This window comes from Gadus chalcogrammus, chromosome 6 (genome assembly GCF_026213295.1).
Source record: "Gadus chalcogrammus isolate NIFS_2021 chromosome 6, NIFS_Gcha_1.0, whole genome shotgun sequence".
In the NCBI taxonomy this organism is placed as follows: domain Eukaryota; kingdom Metazoa; phylum Chordata; class Actinopteri; order Gadiformes; family Gadidae; genus Gadus; species Gadus chalcogrammus.
The window spans coordinates 2,123,194-2,148,780 of NC_079417.1; the positions used below are offsets into that span (position 1 = coordinate 2,123,194).

The 25,587-nt window shown below is 49.8% G+C and overlaps 1 protein-coding gene across 1 annotated transcript; it reads right to left on the reverse strand.

The window, feature by feature from the left end:
* Positions 1 to 170: 170 nt before the first annotated feature.
* On the reverse strand, positions 171 to 24,937 carry smad10a (SMAD family member 10a). Its single transcript, XM_056591758.1, has 12 exons — positions 24,672 to 24,937; positions 21,533 to 21,779; positions 15,644 to 15,818; positions 13,637 to 13,660; positions 11,942 to 12,115; positions 10,520 to 10,699; positions 7,797 to 7,910; positions 7,109 to 7,162; positions 6,402 to 6,585; positions 4,434 to 4,602; positions 3,563 to 3,701; positions 171 to 3,097 (listed from the first exon to the last, which is right to left on the reverse strand). Exons 2-12 carry the CDS (start codon positions 21,773 to 21,775, stop codon positions 2,886 to 2,888), a joined length of 1,668 nt encoding a protein of 555 aa, XP_056447733.1. The 5' UTR covers positions 21,776 to 21,779; positions 24,672 to 24,937; the 3' UTR covers positions 171 to 2,885.
* Positions 24,938 to 25,587: the final 650 nt, after the last annotated feature.

Genomic DNA, 25,587 nt, shown 5'->3' on the forward strand with positions numbered 1-25,587 from the left:
GTATGCTGCTGATGTGAGCTCGCGGAGACTGGTCCTCCCGGGAGCGGAGGCCCCGCCCCCTCTGCCGCGTCACACCACTCAACTCCATAAAAGCATTAGTTCGACTAAATGACTAATAACAATATGTACGTATAAATGATGATGTAACGGGCCTACATCCGCACATCAGACATCGGACTATGTTTAGCAGAAGTGAAATATAGTCCAGTAGGTTGTTCTCCTAATTCAACGTTTAAGAGTACACTTAAACCTTGAATATCTGTTCCCAGGTTTTATATAAAATAAGGTCCAACCATAAAACTAGAATATGTAAATAAACATCCTCTGGATTACTTTTAAAAAACAGTCTGCAGTCTACACTTCACACAAGACAGAAAGAGATTGTTATCATCTTATCCTAGCTATCTTTGTTGTATGGGGAATGGGTTAACCTAGTGATTGTTAGGGTTAGGGTTAGGGTAACCCTAACCCTGCTTAGGACTTGATTGAACCTCCTTATTGTACCGACAGCGATATATTGTTGTTTCTCTTTCCTCTGACAAATGTACTGATTGTAAGTCGCTATGGATAAAATAGTCTGCTAAATGCCCTAAATGTAAAATGTAAATGTATTTCAAACAGTGTTGTATAGGCCTGACCGTTCAGTTTCATCCCTCACAGAGAGGCATTGCCTGACCAACTGGCCAATCAGATTCACCCTCTTACCATCACAGAGACAGAAAACACAGGAGACAGACGATCTGATTGGATCAGAGAGCTTTAATGCTTTGATGAACATCACACGGATATTGAAACTGATAACGTGTGTCGCTGCTGATCTCGTCCAAATAAAGGTTTTGTAATTCTTAAAGCCTGCGGTGAAACATGGAGGTTTTAGAAGTGATAAACCCGAGACCTTTTTCTCCGCGATAAATATTATGACATCACGCGACCAGCCTGTACATTAGGGTCAACCTTTGAGGTCACCGGGGAGCGGCCCGAGGTCAAAGGTCATGACCCGAGGTCAAAGGTCATCTGAAAGTCAAAGTGAAGGGGATGTACAGAGGCAGACGAGAACGATCTATAAAGTCTTAAGCCATATTGATTGACGACCTACGCATAGACACACACTAGCTCCCTCACACACGCACACACACACACACACACGGCACAAACCCGTACGGACAAGCGCACACATTGCAAATCACGGGACAACAAAAAATACACACAGCCCACGACGTATAATACACTGTGCACACAATTGTGTGCACAACCCGCCAAACACACACACACACACACACGTTTGAGATAGGCAGTGTATTAGTCTTCACGTCCAACGTGATCAGAACCATGTCTCAATGGCAACTAACCTTTCAACCCAGCAGCAAAATGGAAGTATAGGCTTTTTCTACTAGCTGAGAGATTAGCATGGCTAAGCTAATGTCAGTGACCATCACCGCAACACTTCCAGGCGATCGTGGGGAAAGGAAGTAAGATTTGGATCGAGAGGGGAACCGTGACGCCGTGATTATCCGGCCGTTCCCCTAGAACTCATTTGGTATCGGTACAGTCGCTAACGCTAACTAACGCCAACTAAGAGCTAACTAGTGGTTGGCTTTGGTACTCTTGGTTACTATGGCGATCGAAGGGAGGTTTCTTGGGTTCTTTGTATAGACCTGCATCTCTGAGATTACAACTGGATATAACATCTGGGTTTAAAACATCTGGTTTAAAACATCTAGATTAAAACATCTGGAGGTCACAAAGGCAGTAAGTAAACATGGAACAGAGCACCGGACATATGCAGATAGAGCTGAGTTTGCCTGTTTTACCTATTATTATTATCATTAATATTATTAAACTTTTTGGTCCTTAAGCGTCGAGGGAATGTCTTGCTTAACAAAGTGATTGATTATCCTGTGAGCACAGCCTGGGATTGTATAGCCTGTTAGCATCACATTTGACCATAGGCTATGAGCATAACCTGTTAGCATAGCATAACATAGCATAGCCTATTAGCCTAACATGTTTGCATAACATGTGAGCATAGACTGGTCATAACATGTTAGCATAACATGTGAGCAGAGCCTGTGACCATTAGACTATGAGCATATTATGTTAGCATACCCTTTGACCATTTGGCCTATTAGCATAACATGTGACCATAGACTATGATCATTACCTGTTAGCATAGCCTGTGACCATATAGCCTATAATCATAAAATGTGAGCATTAAATGTTAGCAAAACTTGCTAACATGACCTGTTAGCATTACATGTTAGCATAACCTGTGAGCATACTCTTGGGCGTAACATGTTAGCGTAACAAAACAAATGCTTTTCCATTTGATGCTGTTGTTCTGTCCGGTAGGTGTAGAGATCGATGCTTTCCAAGGTGGAATAGATTGATTGAGAAAGGCCAGAATCTAGAGCCTTCTTTGCCCTCCTCAGAGTTCGGTCACGTGACCCGACATTGAGAATTATGATTGGTGGGTGGTTTTAATCACCCAATCAGGGGGGTAACTTGATATCTCATCCTCCAGGGAGATTACTGATTCCAGCGAAACAAACTTCTCATAACAAGACATTAATATAAAGCACAAGAAAGAGAGCTTTGGCCTGCGGTCCACACACACACACGCACGCACAAGCGAACACACAAACACGCGCACACACACACACACACACGCGCGCGTACACACACACACACACACACAAGCAAACACACACAAACACAGTCTGTTGTGGGTGTCACTTTGTTCCCCACTCCAACCTCACACACACACACACACACACACACACACACACACACACACACACACACACACACACACACACACACACACACACACACACACACACACACACACACACACACACACACACACACACCTGCCCCCCCCTCTCTCAGTTGTTCTGGCTGGGCTCCCTCAGCGGGATGGTGTGCAGCACTTCGTCCAGCAGCTGCAGCGGTCGGTGCAGTTGCACCTCCACCCAGCAGGGGGTGTCCTTGATGCTCTGCCGGGGGTAGTCCGGCCCCCAGCCCTTCACGAAGCTCAGCCGCAGGATGCACAGCTTCCTCAGGTCGTCCACGCCGATGCCCGCCGCCACCGACAGACCTGGACACAAACCGGGAACACAAAGACCTTTCAGCAGGAGTTACACGATGTATTGCGCCATATAATGCACCATCACATATAATGTGATGTTAACTATCTAGATTCAGCTCGTTATCATTATAAAAGGTGCTGTCGTTAAGGTTTAAGAGTCGCCGTTTGAGTGTCGTTTGCCGAGCTATCGGAGTGACAGCACGAGACATGAATGATTATTTTGAAGTTCAGGCGTCTGTTTCAGCAGCTGCCAGCAGAGGGCGCCAAAGACCGGCTCAAGTACTTGAAGTGGCCCTGAGGTTAGAGCTAGACAGGCAGACAGACGATTCAGACAGACAGAGAGTGAGACAGACAGGCAGACAGACGAGTCAGACAGCCAGAGATTGAGAGGAACGAACAGACAGTCAGTCAGACAGTCAGAGAGTGAGACAGATAAACAGACAGCATTAGAGCCGTAGAGGCAGACAGACTTACTGACTGCGGGGGCGATGCCCCCTACGCTCCCCGGTCCGGGAATCGCACCGACGACCGCAGCAGCCTGCGCGGCCGCGGCAGCCTGCGCCGTGGCCGCCTGCTGCTGCATCTGTCTGTGGCACTGCCGCAGGTCGAACACCTGGAGGGGCAGACAGGTAGGACAGGTAAGATAGGTAGAGCACATGGAGGGACTGACAGGTAAGATAGGTCGAACACCTGGAGGGACAGACAGGTAAGATAGGTCAAACACCTGGAGGGACAGACAGGTAAGATAGGTCAAACACCTGGAGGGACAGACAGGTAAGATAGGTCGAACACCTGGAGGGACAGACAGGTAAGATAGGTCAAACACCTGGAGAGACAGACAGGTAGGACAGACAGGTAGGACAGGTAAGATAGGTAGAGCACCTGGAGGGACAGACAGGTAAGATAGGTCAAACACCTGGAGGGACAGACAGGTAGGAGAGACAGGTAGGACAGGTAAGATAGGTAGAGCACCTGGAGGGACAGACAGGTAAGATAGGTCGAACACCTGAAGGGACAGACAGCTAAGATAGGTCAAACACCTGGAGAGACAGACAGCTAAGATAGTTCAAACACCTGGAGGGACAGACAGGTTAAACAGGTCAAACACCTGGAGGGAAAGTGAGGTAGGACAGACAGGTAAGATAGATCGAAGACCTGGAGGGACAGACAGGTAACATAGGTCAAACACCTGTAGGGACAGACAGGTGGGACAGATAGTTAAGATACCTGGAGAGACAGACAGGTGAAAGAGACAGAGAGCTGAGCCCCCTGGCCAGGTGACCCCAGCTGACCCCAGCTGACCCGAGCTGACCCCCGGTGACCCCCGGTGACCCCGTGCCCTCACCTTGATGTGCGCTCCAGGGTAGATCTTGTGCACGGCGTCGCCGGGCGCCCGGCCCGCCTCCCGGTCCAGGTAGTAGCTCTGGACGAACACCGAGTGGTCGCTAAGGCAACGCATCCACACGTCGCCCTCGCCGCGGCACTCCAGCTGCACGCCCCGCCCGATGTGAAGCCTGCACACAGGGGGAGGGGCTTAGTGACCTCACCACAGGGGGAGGGGCTTAGAGACCTAACCACAGGGGGAGGGGCTTAGTGACCTCACCACAGGGGGAGGGGCTTAGTGACCTCACCACAGGGGAGGGGCTTAGTGACCTCACCACAGGGGGAGGGGCTTAGTGACCTCACCACAGGGGGAGGGGCTCGGTGACCTCACCACAGTGGGAGGGGCTTAGTGACCTCACCACAGGGGGAGGGGCTAATTGACCTCACCCAAGGGGGAGGGGCTCTGTGTCCTCACCCAAGGGGGAGGGGCTTGGTTTCCTCAACAAAGTGGGAGGGGCTCACTGACGTCCCCACAGGGGGGGGGCTTAGTGACCCCACCACAGGGGACCACCTCCTGCTACTGGGAACCAGACTCATCTCCCCAGCTCGTTTCACCTGCTCTGCAGATAAGGTCCGGCTCCCCCCTCCCACACAGAAATGGTTCTGCCCGGCACGAGATAGACCGACCAATCACAAGCGTTTAACTAACATGAGGCGGGACAAATAAGATACGCAGAGGAGCGCCACAAACCAAGATGGCTGCCACTGATTCAGACGACAAACGACTGCACTAAAAGCTTTTGTTGAGGCGAAAGACGTCTTTGCTTTAAGCACGTTGTCTCTTTACATTTACTTTGTCGCTCCGTTCTGGCGTCAACCGTTTCGTTGCTGTGATTGGTCGTTGGCCTATCCAATTACATCCAGCGGCATTTTTCTCTGTGACAACGAACAGAGAATGTTCCAGACTAACTAACAGTCTGCCTCTCGCCCCTGACCCCCCCCCACCCAGGCACCCCTGAATAGGCCTCATCAGACCGCCATCAGCCCCCCCCCCCCCACCCCACCCCTTAGCTGCTCCGTATGGTGCGGCCACACAGCCAATCACAGCACACCTCACGACGCCCGAGCGAATCAGACACAAAGAGCCACGAGGCGGCCATCAGCTCTGAGCGGCCACCAGAGCTCGCCGTCAGGAGCGGAGGTTCAGCGGCTCCTTGTCAGCAGAAAGTGAAAGAAATACAACTTTGAATTTTTGGGGGGATTTTTATTTATTATTTTATCTATTCTTATTTTTGTTACTTCCTGGAGATCAGTAAGATTCGTATTTATTTTTCTTTTACAATTCAAGAGTTGAATAAAGACGTTATGATATCAATTCATGCATCACATCATCCTCACTCATTAGCCTGGCCTAAAGGAAAGAGCAGTGCATACGTCGAATGCTTCCGATGTTGTGTTGCTCTTACTATAGAATGATTTATTGCTTGTTTAGTGAATAATACAGAACATAGAGAACTTTAATATATTAAATCGCATACTAATTCGCAATCGCAATATTGGTCGAAACAATCGCATTTCGATTATTTTCCTAAATCGTTCAGCCCTAATGGTGTGTTCCAGTTGACTCGGACGCCAGCCTTCCGAGTTGCACTTGTGACATCATTTCCGGTCTCGGAGCACTCATAGCCTTCCCGTTCGTCTTTGTGATTGTTTCATGAAATTGGCTAGTCGTTGTTCATTGTTAGCTACATTAGCCTCTTTAGCAAACCAGCTCGAAAACAATCAAGTGTGTAAGAGCATTTAAAACGACCAACCGATATCAAACGATATTAAACGACCAACCGATATTAAACGACCAACGTGGCACAAATGGGGGCGCGCCTCCGAGAAATACCGCAAGAGAGCTGGGAGACTTCCCCGCTTCCCAACTCGGACGCTTGGTGTCCGAGGCATCTGGATCACACCCTAACGGAGGCACGTGCGCGCTCACCGTGCGCGCTCGCTGGTGTCGGTGCGGTGCACGTTGCTGAGCTGGCCCAGGCAGAAGCGGTCGCCGCCGGACGGGTCCACGTAGCCGTCCACCGTCACCAGCGGGCAGCTGGACAGCACCTTGAACATCTCCCCCACCTGGATGTCCATCTCGAAGTAGGAGATGGAGCACCAGAACTCCGGACCTGGGGGCACGCACGTCACGCACACACGTCACGCACAAAGAACACACACGTATGACACACACATAACGCACACACGTGACACAAACACATAACGCACACATGTGACTCACACACATAACGCACACATACGACACACACACATTCACTGTTTGTGCCTTTGTGTGAGTAAGTGAGGCAGTGTGTGTGTGTCCGTGTGTGTGTGTGAGTGAGTGAGTGAGTGAGTGAGTGAGTGAGTGAGTGAGTATGTGCGTGCGTGCGTGTGCGTGGGTGTGTGTGCGTGTCTGTGAGTGTGTGTGTGTGAGTGTGTGCGTGTCTGTGAGTGTGTGTGTGTGTGCGTGCGTGTCTGTCCTTGTGTGTCTGTGTGTGTGTGTGTGTGTGTGTGAGCGTGTGTGAGTGTGCGTGCGTGTGTGTGTGTGTCTGTGAGTGTGTCTGTGTGTGTCTGTGAGTGTGTGTGTGTGTGTGTGTCTGTGAGTGTGTGTCTGTGTGTGTGTGTGCGTGTGTCTGTGAGTGTGTGTGTGTGTACCTGGGTGGTTGGACACCGGCTGGGGAAACGGTGTTGAGCTGTGGTGCTGGGACCCTGCAGGTGAACACAACACACACCTCCCTCATTCATCACTCGTGTACATACACCGTTACCATCAACAACAGCCCCTCCCATCTCAGCCCCGCCCCCACTGCGGACACTCGTCCACGTAGAGGCGGTGTGGAGGTGTGGCGCTGTGGTGGTGTGGTGGTGTGGTGGTTGTGTGGTGGTGTGGTGGTGGTGGTGGTGTGGTGGTGTGGTGGTGTGGTGGTGTGGTGGTGTGGCGGTGGTGTGGCGGTGTGGTGGTGGTGTGGCGGTGGTGGTGTGGTGGTGTGGTGGTGGTGTGGTGGTGTGGTGGTGGTGTGGCGGTGGTGTGGTGGTGTGGTGGTGTGGTGGTGTGGTGATGTTGTGGTGCGGCGGTGTGGCGGTGTGGTGGTGTGGCGGTGTGGTGGTGTGGTGGTGTGGTGGTGCGGTGGTGTGGTGGTGTGGTGGTGGTGTGGTGGTGTGGTGGTGTGGTGGTGGTGTGGTGGTGTGGTGGTGTGGCGGTGTGGCGGTGTGGTGGTGTGGTGGTGTGGTGGTGTGGTGGTGTGGTGGTGTGGTGGTGGTGTGGTGGTGTGGTGGTGTGGTGGTGTGGTGGTGGTGTGGTGGTGGCGGTGTGGTGGTATGGTGGTGCTCGGGGGGGCCGTACAGAAGTGTGTGTTGGGCGCGGGCTGGTGGTGCAGCGGGCCCTGCTGGTGGCTCCGCCCGTTCTGGTGGGGTCCCACGGGGGTGTAGGAGGCCGTGCTGGAGCCCGTCCAGGTCGCTGCCGGGCCGGAGGACAGAGCAAGGCATTGGGTTAGATTCCTGCGCACTAAAAAAAATAAAAAACTCCTTCAGTGTGGGGAGACTTTTATTTGACCGGTCAGATTCTACCCGTGGATACAGTTCAATGTCTAGGATATATGCATTAAATGTCTGTATATTACTCGTCCGTCTATACTTCTTTTCACACTAAAGTCTCCTTCAGTGTGGGAAGAGGTGTAGGCAGCTAGACACCTAGAAATTCTACCAAGAAATAGTTCAATGTCGGTCTGACGCAAAGAAATATATATCAACCGACGAAACTTTGGATTCCAACTGTCGACTTGTTGCCATGGTGACAGGGTCCGGCTCCGAGAAACCGCCCGTAAGAATCCGAATCACCCCTGTAGGGTGAATCAGACGGACGGTGCTAAGCAGCGGGTCGGGGGGGCCTCGCGGTAATCACTGACCAACGCTCACGAGCGCAAACGACCGTGCACCGCGCGCGACTAACAACATCCGAGCACACAGATGATTATCGCAAGCACTTTTTACCGCACTCGCACGCAGTATTCCTCTGCCCCGCGAGGGCCATAACACAACACAGCCTCGGTGGAAGAGCCATTAGCTGAGCGAGCGTAAGCCCCCCACTACTGACGCCCCCGTGAGCCCACGTGCTGTCTGTGTTCGTCTGCTCGCTCTCGTGTTATTTCTGCTCGCGTGGGAGTTTTCCTCTTTGTGTCTCTTAGTGGGCAAGGCAGGAGCTGGTGGTTGGTTCCTTGAGTGTGATCGGTTCAACCATAGCAGACCGGTCTGGACGCCTCTTGAGGTGATCGGACGGTTTATTGGGGGTACATCGAGCGGGCTCACAGCTGAGCGGGAGTCTGATGAAGAGCTGACGTCTGAGAAGCTGCTCTGGAGACTTTTCCCATCTCATAGCGTTTGTTGTTAACTAAACATGTTCCTATCGTCACGCACAGTGAGCCAGAGTCCAAGCCTTTAAGATTGGAGGCATTTGAGAATTGTGAAATATCAACCGAGCAGAAAGCGATGATCAGGGAATAACAGTTACCGGTACTAGAGCTATGTGCCAGCATTGAAATAGTTAGTGTTGAATTAAAGGAGATTAAACCAGTTTTAAGCATTGTCCCGCTGTAGCTACTGCAACATGGTTATATAACGTAATGATGAGACCGCGATCAGCTAATGAAGGCTTATAAATAAATCAGCACTGTTGCTGTATATCTATATCTATAGATAGATCTGTGGATATAGCCACACCAAGTAGTTTGCTTGGGACTGAGAATCATTATGCAGGCGGTTCACATACTACATAAGTCACGGTCATCTTATTTGGAAATCCAAAAGACATGTTTTAATCTCCCACGACCCCGGAATGCAAGACAGACAACCCAGCATGTGGTCCCAACACAACGGTGTAGAAACGCTGCAGGCTTCAATCCCATCCCATTAAACAGCCTTATTCACACGGCGGACATTTTGACTGATAAACGACTGCGGGGGGGGGGGGGGGGGGTTCATTAGGCTGACCACAGCTCTGTTGACGATAGCTTTGTTAGCTAACAGCTACTGATACTGCGAAGCGCAGCCGTCAACACGTTGACTACCAGAGCACCGACGCTAGCATGCCGAACCCCGAATCCAGCCTAAATCCCGGACCTAAACCCAAGGTAAGACCTAGGGAAGGTTTTCTTTTCAATTGTTTAAAGGAACACAGTATCCAAATACAAATGGACAATACGCATCAGGTGAACGTCCAGCGACCTAGGCCTGCGCGGCAGCCTCGCCTCAGCGTGAATAACAACGTTTTGAGTAGGGGGGGGACAAAGTATATACACAGAGATATACACTATCGTCGCCCTTCTTCGTGCGATACCAGAATCGAATCACTGGCGCGAAATAACGTTAGAATGGTTGTATGATTACGAATGAGATTATCATTGTTTACTTTTATTGATTTATTTTTGCATTTTAATGCCTTTTTCCTGAAGAGTTAGACAGGAAATATCGCCCAAAATATATATTTTTTAATCAATAAAATAATGCGCTCTGAACTGCTTTCTCTGCTCCTCCAGGTGGCGCTCAACACAGGAATGAAGAAAACCAGAACGGAAGTTAACTAGCTAGAGACGAGTAACTGAAAAACTCAGTTGGGACCGTGAATAAAGTCCGAAGTCCAGCACTTCCCCGATTCACAGTCATTCTGTGTTCATCGTTAGACATATATACTATATCATGTATCGTTTAGTATTGATTATCGCAGAATCGCTGTATCCCGTTACCATCGGTTTTGCGGGCCATGCATCGCGTATCGTACGCTGGATGAGGGAAACCTGAACGGAAGCCAACTAACCGAAGACGAGTAACTGAAAATCTCAGTTCGGGCCGCGAATAAAGACCGAAGCCCAGCACTACCCCGACTCACGGTCATTTCTGTATTCATCGTGATGTATCGTGATACGATCGTCCAACAATATATTGATTATCGCAGAATCGCAGTATGGCGATATTATCTGCATCGCGGGCCACGTATCACGTATCGTATGGTGAGGTACCCTGTGTCCCCCCCCCCCCCCCAAAGCGTGAGCAGAGTGTTCTGAGGGGCCTCACTGTGGTAGGAGCCCGCCGAGTGCACCGGGGTGGGGGGGCCCAGGTAGTCCGGGCTGTGGCGCTGGGGGCAGGGGGTGTGGTCGGGGGGGGGCGACCCCGCCAGCCCCGGGTTACCAGAGGGGGCGATCTGGAGCAGACCCCCCGCGGGCCCCCCGTGGCCCCCCATCATAGAGCTGGCCCCTGGAGGGAGAGACGGGGTGGGGGGGAGGGAGGGAGACAAGGGGGGGGGGGGGGGTGGAGGTGAGATGAAGGGAGACATGGAGAGAGAGAGAGAGAGAGGGGGAGAGAGAGAGAGAGAGAGGGAGAGGGGGGGAGAGAGAGAGAGAGACGGTGAAGTCGGGGGTTGGCGATGGATGGGAGAGAGAGAGAGATTGAGAGCATTGCTGTGTGTTATCCTTTACTCCTATTCTCTTGCTAACTTCTAGTTTGGTTCTGGTAAACATCTCAGTGTCTAAAACGGGAACATGTGTTGTGTCCTCAGGCACCAGTGTGACCAGTATGACCTGTAGGGGGCAGCAGATCACTGGAACAATGTTTTATGACCTCCCTTGGTCTCTGTGCATGGCCATGCATCTGATTGCGTGCCCGTCTGTCTCTCTAACTCCCCGTCTGTCTATCTACACAGTGTCTGTACCTCTCAGCCTCTCTCTCTCTATATCCGTGTCTGCTTGTTCTTCCTGTATTTCTGTGTCGCTGTCTCCCTCCTACAGTTTCTCTGCCTGCCTCTGCTTGCCTGTCTGTCTGTCTACCTGTCTGTCTAGCTGTCTGCCTGATCATCGCTCTCTTTCTATTCCTGCCTGTCTTCCTATCTCTCCCTGTCTCTCCCCCCGGTTATCGGTCCGTCTCTATGTCTATCTGTCTCTCTCAAGCCGTCTGTCCACCAGGGTGTCTGTCTGTCTGTCTGTCTTTCTCTCTCCCTGTCTGACCCCCCGGTTGTCTGTCTGTCTCTCTCGGCCGGTCTCTCACTCTGGGTTCTTAATATCCTGGGTTGTTTCACACCGCTCCCGAGTCACTCTCCTCTGAGTTGTATTAAGGTGACGTTGCCATGGCAACAATCCAGTCCACCAGCCAGCAGGCTAAGCTAAAGCTCAGAGAGAGAGAGAGAGAGAGAGAGAGAGAGAGAGAGAGAGAGAGAGAGAGAGAGAGAGAGAGAGAGAGAGAGAGAGAGAGAGAATGAGAGAGAGAGAGAGAGAGAGAAGGAGAGATAGATAGAAAGCGAGAAAAGAGAGAGAGAGAGAGAGGAGAGATAGATAGAAAGCGAGAGGAGAGAGAGAGAGAGAGAGGCAGAGAGAGAGAGGCAGAGAGAGAGAGAGAGAGAGAGAGAGAGAGAGAACACATACACACACACACTCCTGGGGATCCATCCACCAATCTTTCACGCCAAAAAAAAAAAAAAGCCTTTCTCACACTCACTGGGCTCACCTGCGGGAGAGAGGTGCATGCTGGGATACAGGCTGACGGGGGGGAGGGGGGAGTGCGGCGACTCGGGGGGGAGGTGCAGGGGGGGGAGGGGCTGGCCGTAACGCTCCTGGTGGAGGGGGATGTCGCCCACACAGTCCTGGATGTACTCCTCCTTGATGAGGCGACCCTGGAGGCCTGGGGGGGTCAAAGGTCAGAGGTCAGGAGGTCAGCTTGATACCTGAGCCCTGGGGGCAGGTATCGATCGTGTAGTGAGCTCTAGTTGCATGCCATTGCATGCCATTGGACGATCTCTTCCAAGGGGGTTGGAAGAGATCGTTTCACACCCTGTGGCTTGTTCGACATTGGGTTTCAGGAAGTGAAGTGCAGTGTGTCTTCTTCTGTGGTTAGGGTTAGTTGTTGAGATGTTGATCAGACGCTAAACCGAACGTATCGTGACATCACCCACGGCAGCGTCCACCCGGACGTCTGATAGGGCGCTCGGCAAGGCGGCGTCACCCATTGGACGGCGCCAACCCGGAAGGCTGACCCGCGTCCGTCGCACCTCTAGGGTGGGAAACGCCCACGTGTGACGTCGCCATGGTAACGACAGTGGGGGGGGCGGTTTTTCCGCACGGTTAGAAGAAGAGGCTCGTCCACATCAGAACAGCGCCGCCCCTCCACCCCCCCCCCCCCGCCGCCCCCCCCCCCCCCTCCCCCCTCAGCCCTCTTCCCCTTTCGCTGTCGACGGCGTCTGCGGACTGACTTGCATAACTTTGCATGTGGAGCAGGGTTTGAGGGGGGGAAGTGAGGAGGGAGTGAGGACTCTCTTCCGCACATCAACAGAATCACATCCTTACTGCAGCGTCTCGAGGCCTCTGTGGTCGGGGCGACCGGGGGCTCAGGGGGCCCCAGGGGGCCCCGGGGGGCCCCAGGGGGCCCAACGGAGCTATAGGCCACCTGTACTGGGCCAACGGGCCCCAATTATAGAATACTGATTATTAGAGATTTTAACCATTTTCATTTACTGACAATTCACTGACACCTTAAAGGCAAATCACAGGATTGAAGTGAAGTGATTAATGAGCAGCTAGGGGTTAATGATCTCGCTCGGGGATGTTATTTTAAATACTCATTATGTTTGGTTAATTTATTATTTTCAATGAACATACTCTTTTACATTGTCTTTCAACGTTCAACGCTGTTTCTTAGTCCAATTGCATGCCATTTGTTATGTTGTTTTTGTTCTACAGGGAATTTTCTTCATGTAACGCACTTTGAGAGTCACATTTGCAAGAATATAGAAGCTATATGAATAATGCTTAAATTAATAATAATTATTATTATTATTATTAATACTATTACTTGTATTCATAATTAATTAATTTCAATTTTATTTGTATTTTGTAGCCCCTAATCACACAACAGTCTCAAAGGGCTTAACCGTCCATATATTTATGATATTTTTGATTATTTGTTATTACTATAGTAATAGTTAATATTATTGTGCTTATCATCAGGGTGTAGTTCAGGTATTGAGGTGGTCAGCGGTGGTTCCTCCAGGCTGTAACAGCTACAGTAGCACAGGCTGTTATTCTAACGTTGTCCTTCACCTCAGAGATTTTTCTCAGGCGGACAAGAGTGGAACCACCACACAGCAACACCTGGGGGTTAAACTCATGGCCCAAAGGACACATGACAACTTAAGGACACACTCACCTCCAGTCTGTACACTGAGACCCACTGTAGAGAAGGAAGCAGAGGGGGGAGGAGGAGAGAGGAGAGAGGAGAGGAGAGAGGAGAAAGGGGATAGAGGGAGAGAGGAGAGGGAGGAGAGGAGAGAGGAGGGGAGGAGAGAGGAGAGGAGAGGAGAGGGAGGAGAGGAGAGAGGAGAGGGGAGAGGAGAGAGGAGAAAGGGGAGAGAGGGAGAGAGGAGAGGGAGGAGAGGAGAGGGAGGAGAGGAGAGAGGGGAGGGAAGGAGAGGAGAGAGGAGGGGAGGAGAGGGGAGACAGGATAGGAGACAGGAGAAAGGGGAGAGAGGGAGAGAGGAGAGAGGAGGGGAGGAGAGAGGAGGAGAGGAGAGGGAGGAGAGGAGAGAGGAGAAAGGGGAGAGAGGGAGAGAGGAGAGGAGAGAGGAGGGGAGGAGAGAGGAGGAGAGGAGAGGAGAGGAGAGAGGAGAGAGGAGAGGAGAAGTGGGAGAGAGGAGAGGAGGACAGGACAGGAGGGAGGAGAGGAGAGTGGGAGAGAGTTTAAGAGAGGAGAGAGTGAGGGAAGGGACAGGAAGGAGGGCAGAGGAGAGGAGGAGAGGCTGTTAGCTGGTTATGTGTGAATTAGGCACCAGACTAAACAGTCTGGAGTACACACACAAACAATGGAAATCTGCTGGAAGACGGCTGTGTGTGTGTGTGTGTGTGTGTGTGTGTGTGTGTGTGTGTGTGTGTGTGTGTGTGTGTGTGTGTGTGTGTGTGTCTGTGTGTGTGTGTGTGTGTGTCTGTGTGTGTTTGTGGAACACTCCAAGGTTGTGCTTGACGTAGTTTTTACACTGCTCTGTGATAGTTAGAGAAGTAAATTCCATATTAACTCCTTCTCTCTCACATACAACCTCTCTCTCTATTTCTACTCTCTCTCCCACTCTCCCTCTCTCTCTCTCCCTCCCTCTCTCTCTCTCTCTAGCCTTGTAAGAGTATATAGGCCGGCTCGGCTTAGCTCAGGAGGTAGAGCAGTTGTCTTGTAACTGAATGGTTGCTAGTTCGATCCCCAGCTCCTCCTAGCTGAGTGTTGATGATTCCCTGAGCGAGACACTTAACCCTGACTGCTCCTGACGAGCTGGCTGTCGCCTTGCATGGTTGACTCTGCCGTCGGTGTGTCAATGTGTGTATTAACCGATGTAAGTCGCTTTGGATAAAAGCGTCTGCTAAATGCCCTAATTGTAATTGTAATCGTAGGCCAGTAGTACAAGTAGTATAATCTAGGCTAGTCTAGTATAATGTAGCCTTCGTCTAACCTAGCCTATTCTAGCCTAGTATAAGTGACTCTAGTCCAGCCTAGTCTAGCCCAGTATCAGTGACCCTAGTCTAGCCCAGTATTAGTGACTCTAGTCCAGCCTAGTCTAGTCCAGTATTAGTGACTCTAGTCCAGCCTAGTCTAGTGTAGTCCAGTATTAGTGACTCTAGTCCAGCCTAGTCTAGCCCAGTATTAGTGACTCTAGTCTAGTCCAGTATTAGTGACTCTAGTCCAGCCTAGTCTATTCCAGTATTAGTGACTCTAGTCCAGCCTAGTCTAGTCCAGTATTAGTGACTCTAGTCCAACCTAGTCTAGTCTAGTCCAGTATTAGTGACTCTAGTCTAGTCCAGTATTAGTGACTCTAGTCTAGTCCAGTATTAGTGACTCTAGTCCAGCCTAGTCTAGCCCAGTATTAGTGACTCTAGTCCAGTATTAGTGACTCTAGTCCAGCCTAGTCTAGCCCAGTATCAGTGACTCTAGTCCAGCCTAGTCTAGCCCAGTATAAGTGACTCTAGTCCAGCCTAGCCTAGTCTAGTCCAGTATTAGTGACTCTAGTCCAGCCTAGCCTAGTCTAGTCCAGTATTAGTGACTCTAGTCTAGCCTAGCCTAGTCTAGTCCAGTATTAGTGACTCTAGTCTAGTCCAGCCTAGTCTAGCCCAGTATTAGTGAGTCTTCCCTAGAGTGTCGGTGGTTGTGTGGGAGGACCAGAGCGGGGGTGTGTACCAATGCCCGGGGAGACCACCCTCTCGTAGTGGTAGGGGTTGACGCACACGTTGTCGTACTTGAGGTCGAAGGCGTACTGGCAGAACTTGACGTGCTTCAGCTCGTTTTTGTGGAGGTCGGGCCAGCGCCAGAGCCGGGCGTAGATCACATGAGGGAACCCCTTCCTGCCCGCCACCTGGGACGCACGCACACACACACACACACACACACACACAGACACACACAGAGACACGGACACACACACACACACACACACACACACACACACACCGAGACACACACACACAGACACACACACACACGAACACACACACAGAGACACACACACAGAGACACACACACACACACACAGACACACACACACAGAGACACGAACACACAGACACACACACACACGAACACACAAACACACACAGAGACACACACACAGAGACACACACACACAGACACACACACAGACACACACACACACAGAGACACACACACACACACAGACACACACACACAGAGACACAGACACAGACACACGAACACCACACACACACACAGACACAGACACACACAGCCAGGAGACATACACACACACACACACGCACACACACACACATAAAGGCACGCACACACCACACACGCGCACAGACACACACACACACATACACACACAGAGACACACACACATACACACACATAAAGGCACGCACACACACACACACACACAGCCACACACACACAAAGCCACGCACACACCACACACACAGAGATCATGCATGCACACGCACCCAGACAGACAGACGGACAGAGACACACACACACACACACACACACACACACACACACACACACACACACACACACACACACACACACACACACACACACACACACACAGCACACACACACCACACACACACGTTAGACCTTATCAGACGACTCCTCCAAAGCCAAGAGGCTAGCTGATGCAGCTCCTGTAGGGGACGAACAGAAACTCGACACTTAAATGGAGCGGTGGCCGTTAAGAAGGCACCCAGTTCGCCAGGCAGGAGCTGGAGAGATAGTACATACTGGGAAGAATGGAGTCCATAACAAACCACCAGATAGCAGGCTGGTCGACACAAATGTAGAAGGTATTGCGAAAACGTTGCTGCTAGCTTCGACCCACGAATAGGTTGATGGATGGTTGGATGGATCCCTAATAGGTTTAGCAAAAAATAGAGAAAGTTTGTCTGTAGAACACACGAACGAAACACACAATCCGCAAACACACAATTTACCAGATGCGTACACACACACACACACACACACACACACACACACACACACACACACACACACACACACACACACAAACAACACACACACACACACACACACACACACACACACAAACTGATGCAGCTCACCACCCCAGTCGCACTGAGTCACTGAAAGAAGAGATTCCTGCTGATTCAGTGTATGAGGGAGAGAGAGACAGACAGACAGAGAGAGACAGACAGAGAGAGAGACATTGAGAGAGAGAGAGAGAGAGAGAGAGAGAGAGAGAGAGAGGAGAGAGAGAGAGAGAGAGAGGAGAGAGAGAGAGAGACGGACAGGAGAGAGAGAGACGGACAGAGAGACGGACAGAGAGAGACGGACAGAGAGAGATAAAGAGTGAGAGAGACAAACAGAGAGAGAGAAAGAGTGAGAGACAGAGAGAAACCGAGGGAGAGAGAGAGAGAGAGAGGAAAGGAGGGAGGAGAGTGAGAGGGAAAGCAGAGGGTGGGGGTGAGATGAGGGAGACAAGGGGGGGTAGGGAGAGAGAGGGGGGAGAGAGAGAGAGAGAGGGCAGAGAGGGTCGAGACAGAGTGGGGGAGGGAGAGACGGAATGGGGGAGGCAGGGGGAGAATCAAGATAGACAAACAGAGAGATTAGGAGGGTTAAGAACAGAGACCAACAGAAAGGGGGAGGGAGGGAGAAGAGAGAGACAGAGAGGGGGAGGGATAATTAGATAGTGAGAGGGGGGTGGAGGGGGTCGAGAGGGGGAGGGATAGAGAGAGAGAGGGGGGGGGGGGGGGGGGGTTCAGGTGATGTAGGTTTGACCAGCAGAGTCAAACCACACCTCTGACATAATGTCTAAACTCCTTTACTCACGCGTTGTGCGTGTGCGCGGTGTGTGTGTTGTGTGTGTGTGTGTGTGTGTGTGTGGTTGGTGTGTGAGTGTGTGTGTGTGTGTGTGCTGTGTGCGTGTGTGTGTGTTTGTGTGTGTGGTGGTCTGGCTGTCTGCCAGCTCAGTCTCTGTCTACTTGGCAAAGAACTATTCTCTATACACGCGCACGCACGCACACACACACACACACACACACACACACACACAGACAGCCTGTCTTAACTCTGTTTCCTGTGACTCAGACAAAACAAGTCTGTCTGTCTCCCCCCCTCTCTCTCTCTCTCTCTCCTCTCTCTCTCTCTCTCTCTCTCCTCTCTCTCTTCTCTCTCTCTCTCACTCTCTCTCTCTCTCTCTCTCTCTCTCTCTCCTTCTCTCTCTCTCTCTCTCTCTCACTCTCCCTCTCTCTCTCCCGCTCCCTCTCCCTCTTCCTCCCTCCCTCTGCACACAACTTTGTCTCTTAGTGTGCCTCTGGTCTGTATAGTCAAGCACTATATTACCAGTGATTGCTATGCTAACACTACATTACCTGTGATTGCTATTCTAGTACTATATGACCCTTGGCTGTGTGCTAACGCTACGTTGCCTGATTGCTATATTAACGCTATTACATGTTATTGCTAAGCTCATTCTATGTAACTGATTGCTATGCTAAGTGTGCGCGGGCGATGCTACGCCCACATAACCCCACTGTGGCTGTCTGAGTGTGGCTGCTAGCATACCGCGCCACGGTCCGTTAATTAGGCTATACAAAGCCTAATTAGTGTAACAATTCTAATGACCACGTCAATACCACCGATAGCTCTGGACGTTTCGGTTTCAAAAGCAAAATGTAATTAAAAACGTTAAAAGATTTGCAACGAAGTGATTCCCTGATGACCTTATGTAGCTTCATCCTTTGAGAAACAGACTGACTTAAATCATCAGGAGAGACTCTTTGATGTGTCTGGGGACTGACCGGAGCTTGACATCTGTTTACTTTGTTAAAAACCTATGACCTCATTAAAATGTCATTCATGCAGACCACTTCCTCCCTGTGATGTCACTGCAGACGTGGACCAATGAGAGCCTTGCGTCCTAACGACGTCTGATGATTCTGTTAAAGAGCAGTCAGGGAAAAACTGTGTTCTTTCTGCTTCAGTGTAATGAGCAATCTTTAAGGCAAATTGGGGGGCGGGTCAACATGTGTCATTTGATCCCTCAGGATTGGATCACGGATAGTGGCTGTACCTAATACAGCGATATGATTGGTCGTTGGGTTGTAATGCACGACCAACTGACGTTTTTTTGACGTGAAGTGTTTCCAACAAGTGTTTCTGTTTCAGGTCGTTTCTGCACCTAACGAACAAGACTGCAACATTTATCAAACTAAACATGGGGGAAATGGCCTGGCTGACTCTATGGAAACCACTGGAATTACTAACCCCTCGCTTCCCCGAACGTAATGTGGAAAATGAAGCACCATGGTTCCTCCACCAACCACAATCATGTACCAATTAATACAAATATATATCAATGTAACCCAATTGATACAGGGTTGCATTAGCAGACGCTTTTATTCAAATAACTTACGTGCATGTGATCATGCACACATTCCTACAACGATGGCGGAGTCAACCATGCAAGGCAACAGCCAGCTCGTCAGGAGAAGTCAGGTCGAGTTCTCTCTCGCTCAGGGACACCTCGACACACAGCAAGGAGGAGCCGGGGATCAAACTAGCAGCCAGAGGGCCCATCACCAAGTACTAGCACCAAACAATGATCGTATACAGTAAATCCTTACTCAAAAGGAAGATCATTCAACTATGAACCACTTTAGCTCCACATCTAGCTCAACGGCACTTAGGCATCCAGACGACGCACGGGGGAATCGAACCACAAAGCTTTCGTCAGAGAATCCCAACACCCTGGCAATGTGACGCTCAGCCAGCCACCAAAGGCACCCATGATACAAGATAATTGCTTGTAAAAGATAAACCCTTCATCGTGGCAAGGCCTTTGGTTCCGAGGCTCATGAAGGAAGACACCAGGCAGCATGAACCAACCACCTTCAGAGGAACGGCAGTGGCTCAGGAGGCGGAGCGGGTTGCCTGGTAACCGGAAGGTCGCTAGTCCGATCCCCGGCTCCTCCTAGCCGAGTGTCGAGGTGTCCCAGAGCGAGACGCCTCACCCCGACTGCTCCCAACGAGCTGGCTGACGCCTTGCGTGGGTGACACCGCCGTCGGTGTGTGAACGACCGTGTGTGTGTGAATGGCTGTAAGTCAGTATGGATAAAAGCGTCAGCCAAATCCACTGAATGTAAATGTAACAATCGGTGTTCGTGACTCCTCGTTCCAACGTTTGAGTCGTAGGCAGCAGCAGCAGCAAGCAGCTCCAGGTTTGATATTGACAAAACAAGGACAGGGGGGGGGGGGACCGCGGACGGGGTTGTTGTGTATTGGCCGGGGCTGAGGCCAGCCGTGTCGGGAGAGGGCCGGGTTATTGCACAGGACACAATAAGGGGAAGTGGACCTGTCTGAAGAATGCAAGGCAACTGAGGGAATCCACCGCTTACAGAAAGACATGAGGGGTTTAACACGGGGCTGTGCTATCAGACCGATACGAACGTTAACCAGCAGAACAGCTTTCAAAAAGAGAGCAAGCATGCTTCCGCTACGCACAGGGATGATTGATACAAAAGGCTTAAATTAACTTCTAACCTAGTATGACCGAATCTATTTCAGCCTAGTGTAACCTAGGCTAGTCTAGCATTGTATGAGTGAGTCTAGCCTAGCCTAGTCTAGACTAGCCAGGTATGAGTGAGTCTAGCCTAGTCTAATCTAGTCTAGCCTAGTATGAGTGAGTCTAGTGAGTCTAATCTGGCCTAGTAGAGTGAGTTTAGCCTAGTGTAATCTAGAGTTGTCTAGCCTAGTATGAGTTTGTCTGGTCTAGTCTAGCCCAGTCTAACGTAGCCTATCCTAGTATGAGTGAGTCTAGCCTAGTCTAATCTAGCCTAGTCTAATCTAGCCTAGCCTAGTATGAGTGAGTCTAGCCTAGTCTAATCTAGCCTAGTCTAATCTAGCCGAGTCTAATCTAGCCTAGCCTAGTATGAGTGAGTCTAGCCTAGTATGAGTTAGGGCTTTGACTTTTGCCCAAAAATCCTATTTGAAGTTATTTTGATATTATTTTTAATGTTCGAATATATTTGAATATTTATTAACAATATTTTGACCATTCAATTCCTTCAGTAAGACCTGGATTGGGCTTTGCGAGGTATGTTTACCGGCATTGCTATGGTTACCGGTCTTGTGCGTTCCAACGGTTTATTAGGTTTCCAATAAACCGCTGTCTAATCAATACTTCATTCACTGCCTCTTCCGTGGTCATTACAATATTATGAATAGACTGCGTCGGGTTCTCCGACGTCTCTCCCTCTTGGCCTGCCCATAACAGGTTCCAATATTAAGTGCTGCTAATATTCGTTCGAATTTTGATCTATTTTTTGATATTCTAATTATATTCGAATAATGAAGTTCGGAGTCAAAGCCCTAGTATGAGTGAGTCTAGCCTAGTCTAATCTAGTCCAGTATGAGTGAGTCTAGCCTAGTCTAATCTAGTCTAGTATGAGTGAGTCTAGCCTAGTCTAATCTAGCCTAGCCTAGTTAGAGTGAGTCTAGTGAGTCTCAACAAACCACACAAAGATCGACGGCAGTCTAACGACCGGCCAACTGCCGGTTAGACCGACGTTGCCCTTATTTGGGCGGCCCTACCTGCAGCCGCCCGTCCAGTGTCCTCTGGATGGTCACGCACTTGCTGGGGTGCACGCCGTTGGTGGTCACCGCGGTGATGAGGGAGTCCAGCTCGTCCTTCTTCTCCTTCAGCTTCTTCACCAGGCTCTCGATCGCCCGCTTGGCGAAGCCCTCGTTCTCGCCACCCTGCCGGTGGCACATCAGGCTGTGCACGATGCTGAGGCAGGCGTCGCTGCTGCTGGGGGCCGGGCTGAGCTCCGACATACCTCTGGGGATTGGAGGGGGGGGGGACAGGGGACGGATTGACATCCCGTTCGACCAATCAGCAGTCAGTAAACTGTTTCCTTGATACACTCCCTCTGGGGCCGACCGGCGCTGAAAATAGCAACGCTCTTCTCAGATGCTAGACGACTTTGTCTTACACCTGAATCGGGGTAAGAAAGGCCAAATAATAATTTACAGATTTGTCGTCATGTCCCTTTAACAACCAACAGTTTTATACATAGTGACATACCAGTAAAGCATCCCGTCGCTGGGGGTCCACACATCGAGAGACACCGGGCTGTCTATACATCATTTTATCCAGAGAGCTATCCCAGTTTCTGTTTGTATATCTTTACACCAATAAACGATCAATCCATCCATCCACCTCTTAACTAACCTGGCTGTCTACCTATTGACCCAGTATCTAACCATCTGTCACTCTATCTATATATCTATCCAAGTATCTATCTATCTATCCATATATCCATCACACTGTATCAAGGCTGGTTGTTTTAGTCTGTTTCTCTGGGTTCAGGTTAGGATTCTGCTGGTTCTACCATGGCCACTTATAAAGATGTATTCTGTAGAGTTCTGTCTGGAGCTCAACACTGACGGATGCATCTTAAACCCCTCGACTTCTAAAATGAATCAAACATCGACGTCATTTAACATTTACCATTCACTCTGAACCACAGCACTGATTGGCTGCTGACTCAGATGGTTAGGCCAATCAGGGAGATCACTGATAGGTGCGCCCCCACCCCCCCACCACCACCTCCATATCCTAGAACAGGTAGACCATAAAAACCTCCTTGAGAATATTCTAGAGCATATGTCTGACTTGAAAACTGAAACGAAAACTTGACTGAAACTGAAGGCAGGCAGAGACATTGAAAGGAAAAAATCCATGTCCCTGAATCATTGGGGAAAGTCCATGGTCACATTCTATGGCTGAGTATTTCTGGTAGTAGGCAAGGTCCTTAATAAACGTCGGCCACCAGCCAATAGTGCATCGATTTGGCAAGAAATGTTAAAGATTATCTTGGACCCCGGTAATAAGCGTCATGATGTAGTAGTAAAACGAGGAGATGGGAACAGGTATCGTTTTAAACTCATAGGCCCATCCGAGACAGGTAACTACATTTCACACCTGTTCCATTTGTCTCCATGACGACAATTGCGAATTCAACTTAATTAAAGTCAAAGGCAAATGCTGCCTCGTTATCTAAAAATACACAAATTTACCGCTACCATGGCGACCAAAGAAGGGGGGGGGGGGGGAGGAGGCGTGGCGGGAGGGTCACATGACACATAACTCTTTGTTCAGTTAAATAAGAAGCCTAATAAAACAAACATAAAGTGATAACCTTTAAAAGGAAAAACCCATTTCTGATAGATCAAAAGGAATCCACAGTGGGCTGGCCCTAGCAGGGGAAGAACAGGAATATCTAACAAATAACTCACCCAACTGTCCAGACGCATTCTTACTCCCCCTCTACTCATACTCTTTGTATTTTGCAAGCATTGAAAATTAATTTTTCAGAGACTTCCAGTTCACAGACTGCATGTTGACGCAATTGGTGAGAAAATATATATTTGTGTGCCGGCAACACCATTACACACTTTGAGGGCCTTGCTCGTTTTCAGGAGGGGATGTCCAAAAAAATATTTTTGGTCTGTACTTTTTGGGGCATTTAGCAGACGCTTTTATCCATAGCAACTTAAAACCACTCATACACATATAGACATATACCCACAAATATGGTCGAGTCAAACATTAAAGCCGACAGAGCCGTTATGGAGGGGTTTCTTGTTCAGGAACACATCGACACTCAACTAGGAGGAGCCGGGATCGAACTAGCAACCTTAAATTACAAGGCAACCAGATCTACCTCCTGAGCTAAGCCGACCTGATATTTTTATATTTATATTATGTGTGAAAGTTAGTACAACATATTTTAGACTGAAGAATTATTTACATTTTGAATAATGTAAGTGGAATTCAAAAATAAAGTCTTAAAAACTCTACAAAACAAAACATCACTAATGACTAACTATGATCTATCTCTTACACCATATCAAACCGAAATCAAAGTTTAAAACCTCTACTTTGAAAGGGGTTATTTTACATTATTGTATACATTTGGATTTGGGTGTTTCGCCTGTATTTTAAGTAGTTTCTTCTTTCTTTCTTTTTACAGACATGACATCATGCTCCACATGACATTGCGTTCCGTTTATTACACTTATACAACATAATTGTATACATTATGGCTGAAATACTACACGTGTATTGCACATATAGCCTACAGCACATAACGTTATTACCTATAAACATAATAAACATTTTATAGATGTTCTATAGCAGGAGAAATTATACCAAGGACTATCCCAAACGATAGTCAGAAACAAAGAAAACAATCTTATTTCAAACAATCAGAACCAGGATTTACTTTTAAAAGACTCAAGATTAACGTTGGAACCGCCGTAAGGCCAAGGTGGAATGACATTCTATGTTTCCAGTTCAACTGTGAGAGATACAGCCAAGTATTCCCAGTATTTCCAGTGTTGGCCGCCTGCTGCCCTGCCATTATCAGCATGAAGAGTACACCCTAGTTTAAAGGACTTTAACCGACAATGAGGAGGAGGCTCGTGGTCACCCAGACCCGGAGACCCGGTGTGGGAACGGTCCCCGGGTCTGTCTGAACCAGAGCCGGGGAGGCGGCCCTAAGGAGCCCCAAAGTTCCCGGGCAGGTGTCGGTTTGAAACCAGCGGAGGACGCGGGGAGACGGAGGAAGGGTCTCCCGGACCCGCTGGCGGTGCTGCGTCAACAGTTGTCAGGGCAGGAGAGGGATCAAAGCACCGGGAGAAAACCGCGACCGTATGGTGTACTCACCGAGGAGAGGAGGGGGGGGCGCCTCACCGACACTGCGACGCCGCTGAAGCCCGGGAATGTTTACCGTCGGCGGACCGTGGATGTGTGTGTTGACGTCTGCGCGCGACTGTTATCTGTCTGCCGACATCAGCGCCGCCCTCGTGCACATCCTGCTGTTAATGGCTCGCTCCACCGCGGCAGCCTCGCGCCTCCTTCCCCACGCGATGCAATAACAAAGCGGAGGGGGGGCTCGTGAGCTGTCTGGGCCGACGGAGAGCCAATCGCTGCCGCTGTTCCATTTCAGCCAGGGCGGATCGGAGCCAACCGGGACGCGGCTTTGTGGAGCCTGCGGCCCGGGGGCCGGACCGCGGGATGTTGTGTCTGGGTTGCCGGGTGATTGGCAGGTCGGAGCCGGAGGGGTTGGGGCGGCCGCCCGGGGATTCTCTCTCCGTGGAGTGGCGCCTCCCTGCGCCAGGGAGATTGTTTTACCAATAAAGTTTTAATTTCTGTAGTCATTCAGGCAAACAGTTGCGCGTCTGGGACCCTCCGAGGATACGCGACACATGTTCGTTTAACGTCATCTTGGTTTAATGACCATTCAACTGCGTGGGGTTTCGACTTCGTTTTTTCTTCAGAAGCAATTAAATCCATTCCCATATTTATTTTACACACTTTTGATTTCTGAACATAAGACAACTAAGCGTTCATCAAGCTCAATTAGAAAAGTATATGTATGACGTTATTTGTTTAATTTTCGTCCAGTATCTACCAAATCTATTCCCATATTGTATACACTTTTGATTTCTATAACATAAGACAAATAAACGTTCATTAAGCTCAGTAAGTAAATAAGGTATATAACGTTATGCGTTTTATATTTTCTAATACTAATATTTTCAAACTCGCACACAAGGTCTAACTGATCACTGTTTTGATT

Coding starts and splice junctions, on each gene's coding strand:
- smad10a (XM_056591758.1), bottom strand. CDS start 21,775: ATGTCGGAGCTCAGCCCGGCCCCCAGCAGCAGCGACGCCTGCCTCAGC. Junction 13,661..15,643: donor GGTGGTCTCCCCGGGCATTG/GTACACACCCCC, acceptor CCTTCTCTACAG/TGGGTCTCAGTGTACAGACT. Junction 4,603..6,401: donor GACACCAGCGAGCGCGCACG/GTGAGCGCGCAC, acceptor CCCTGTGTGCAG/GCTTCACATCGGGCGGGGCG.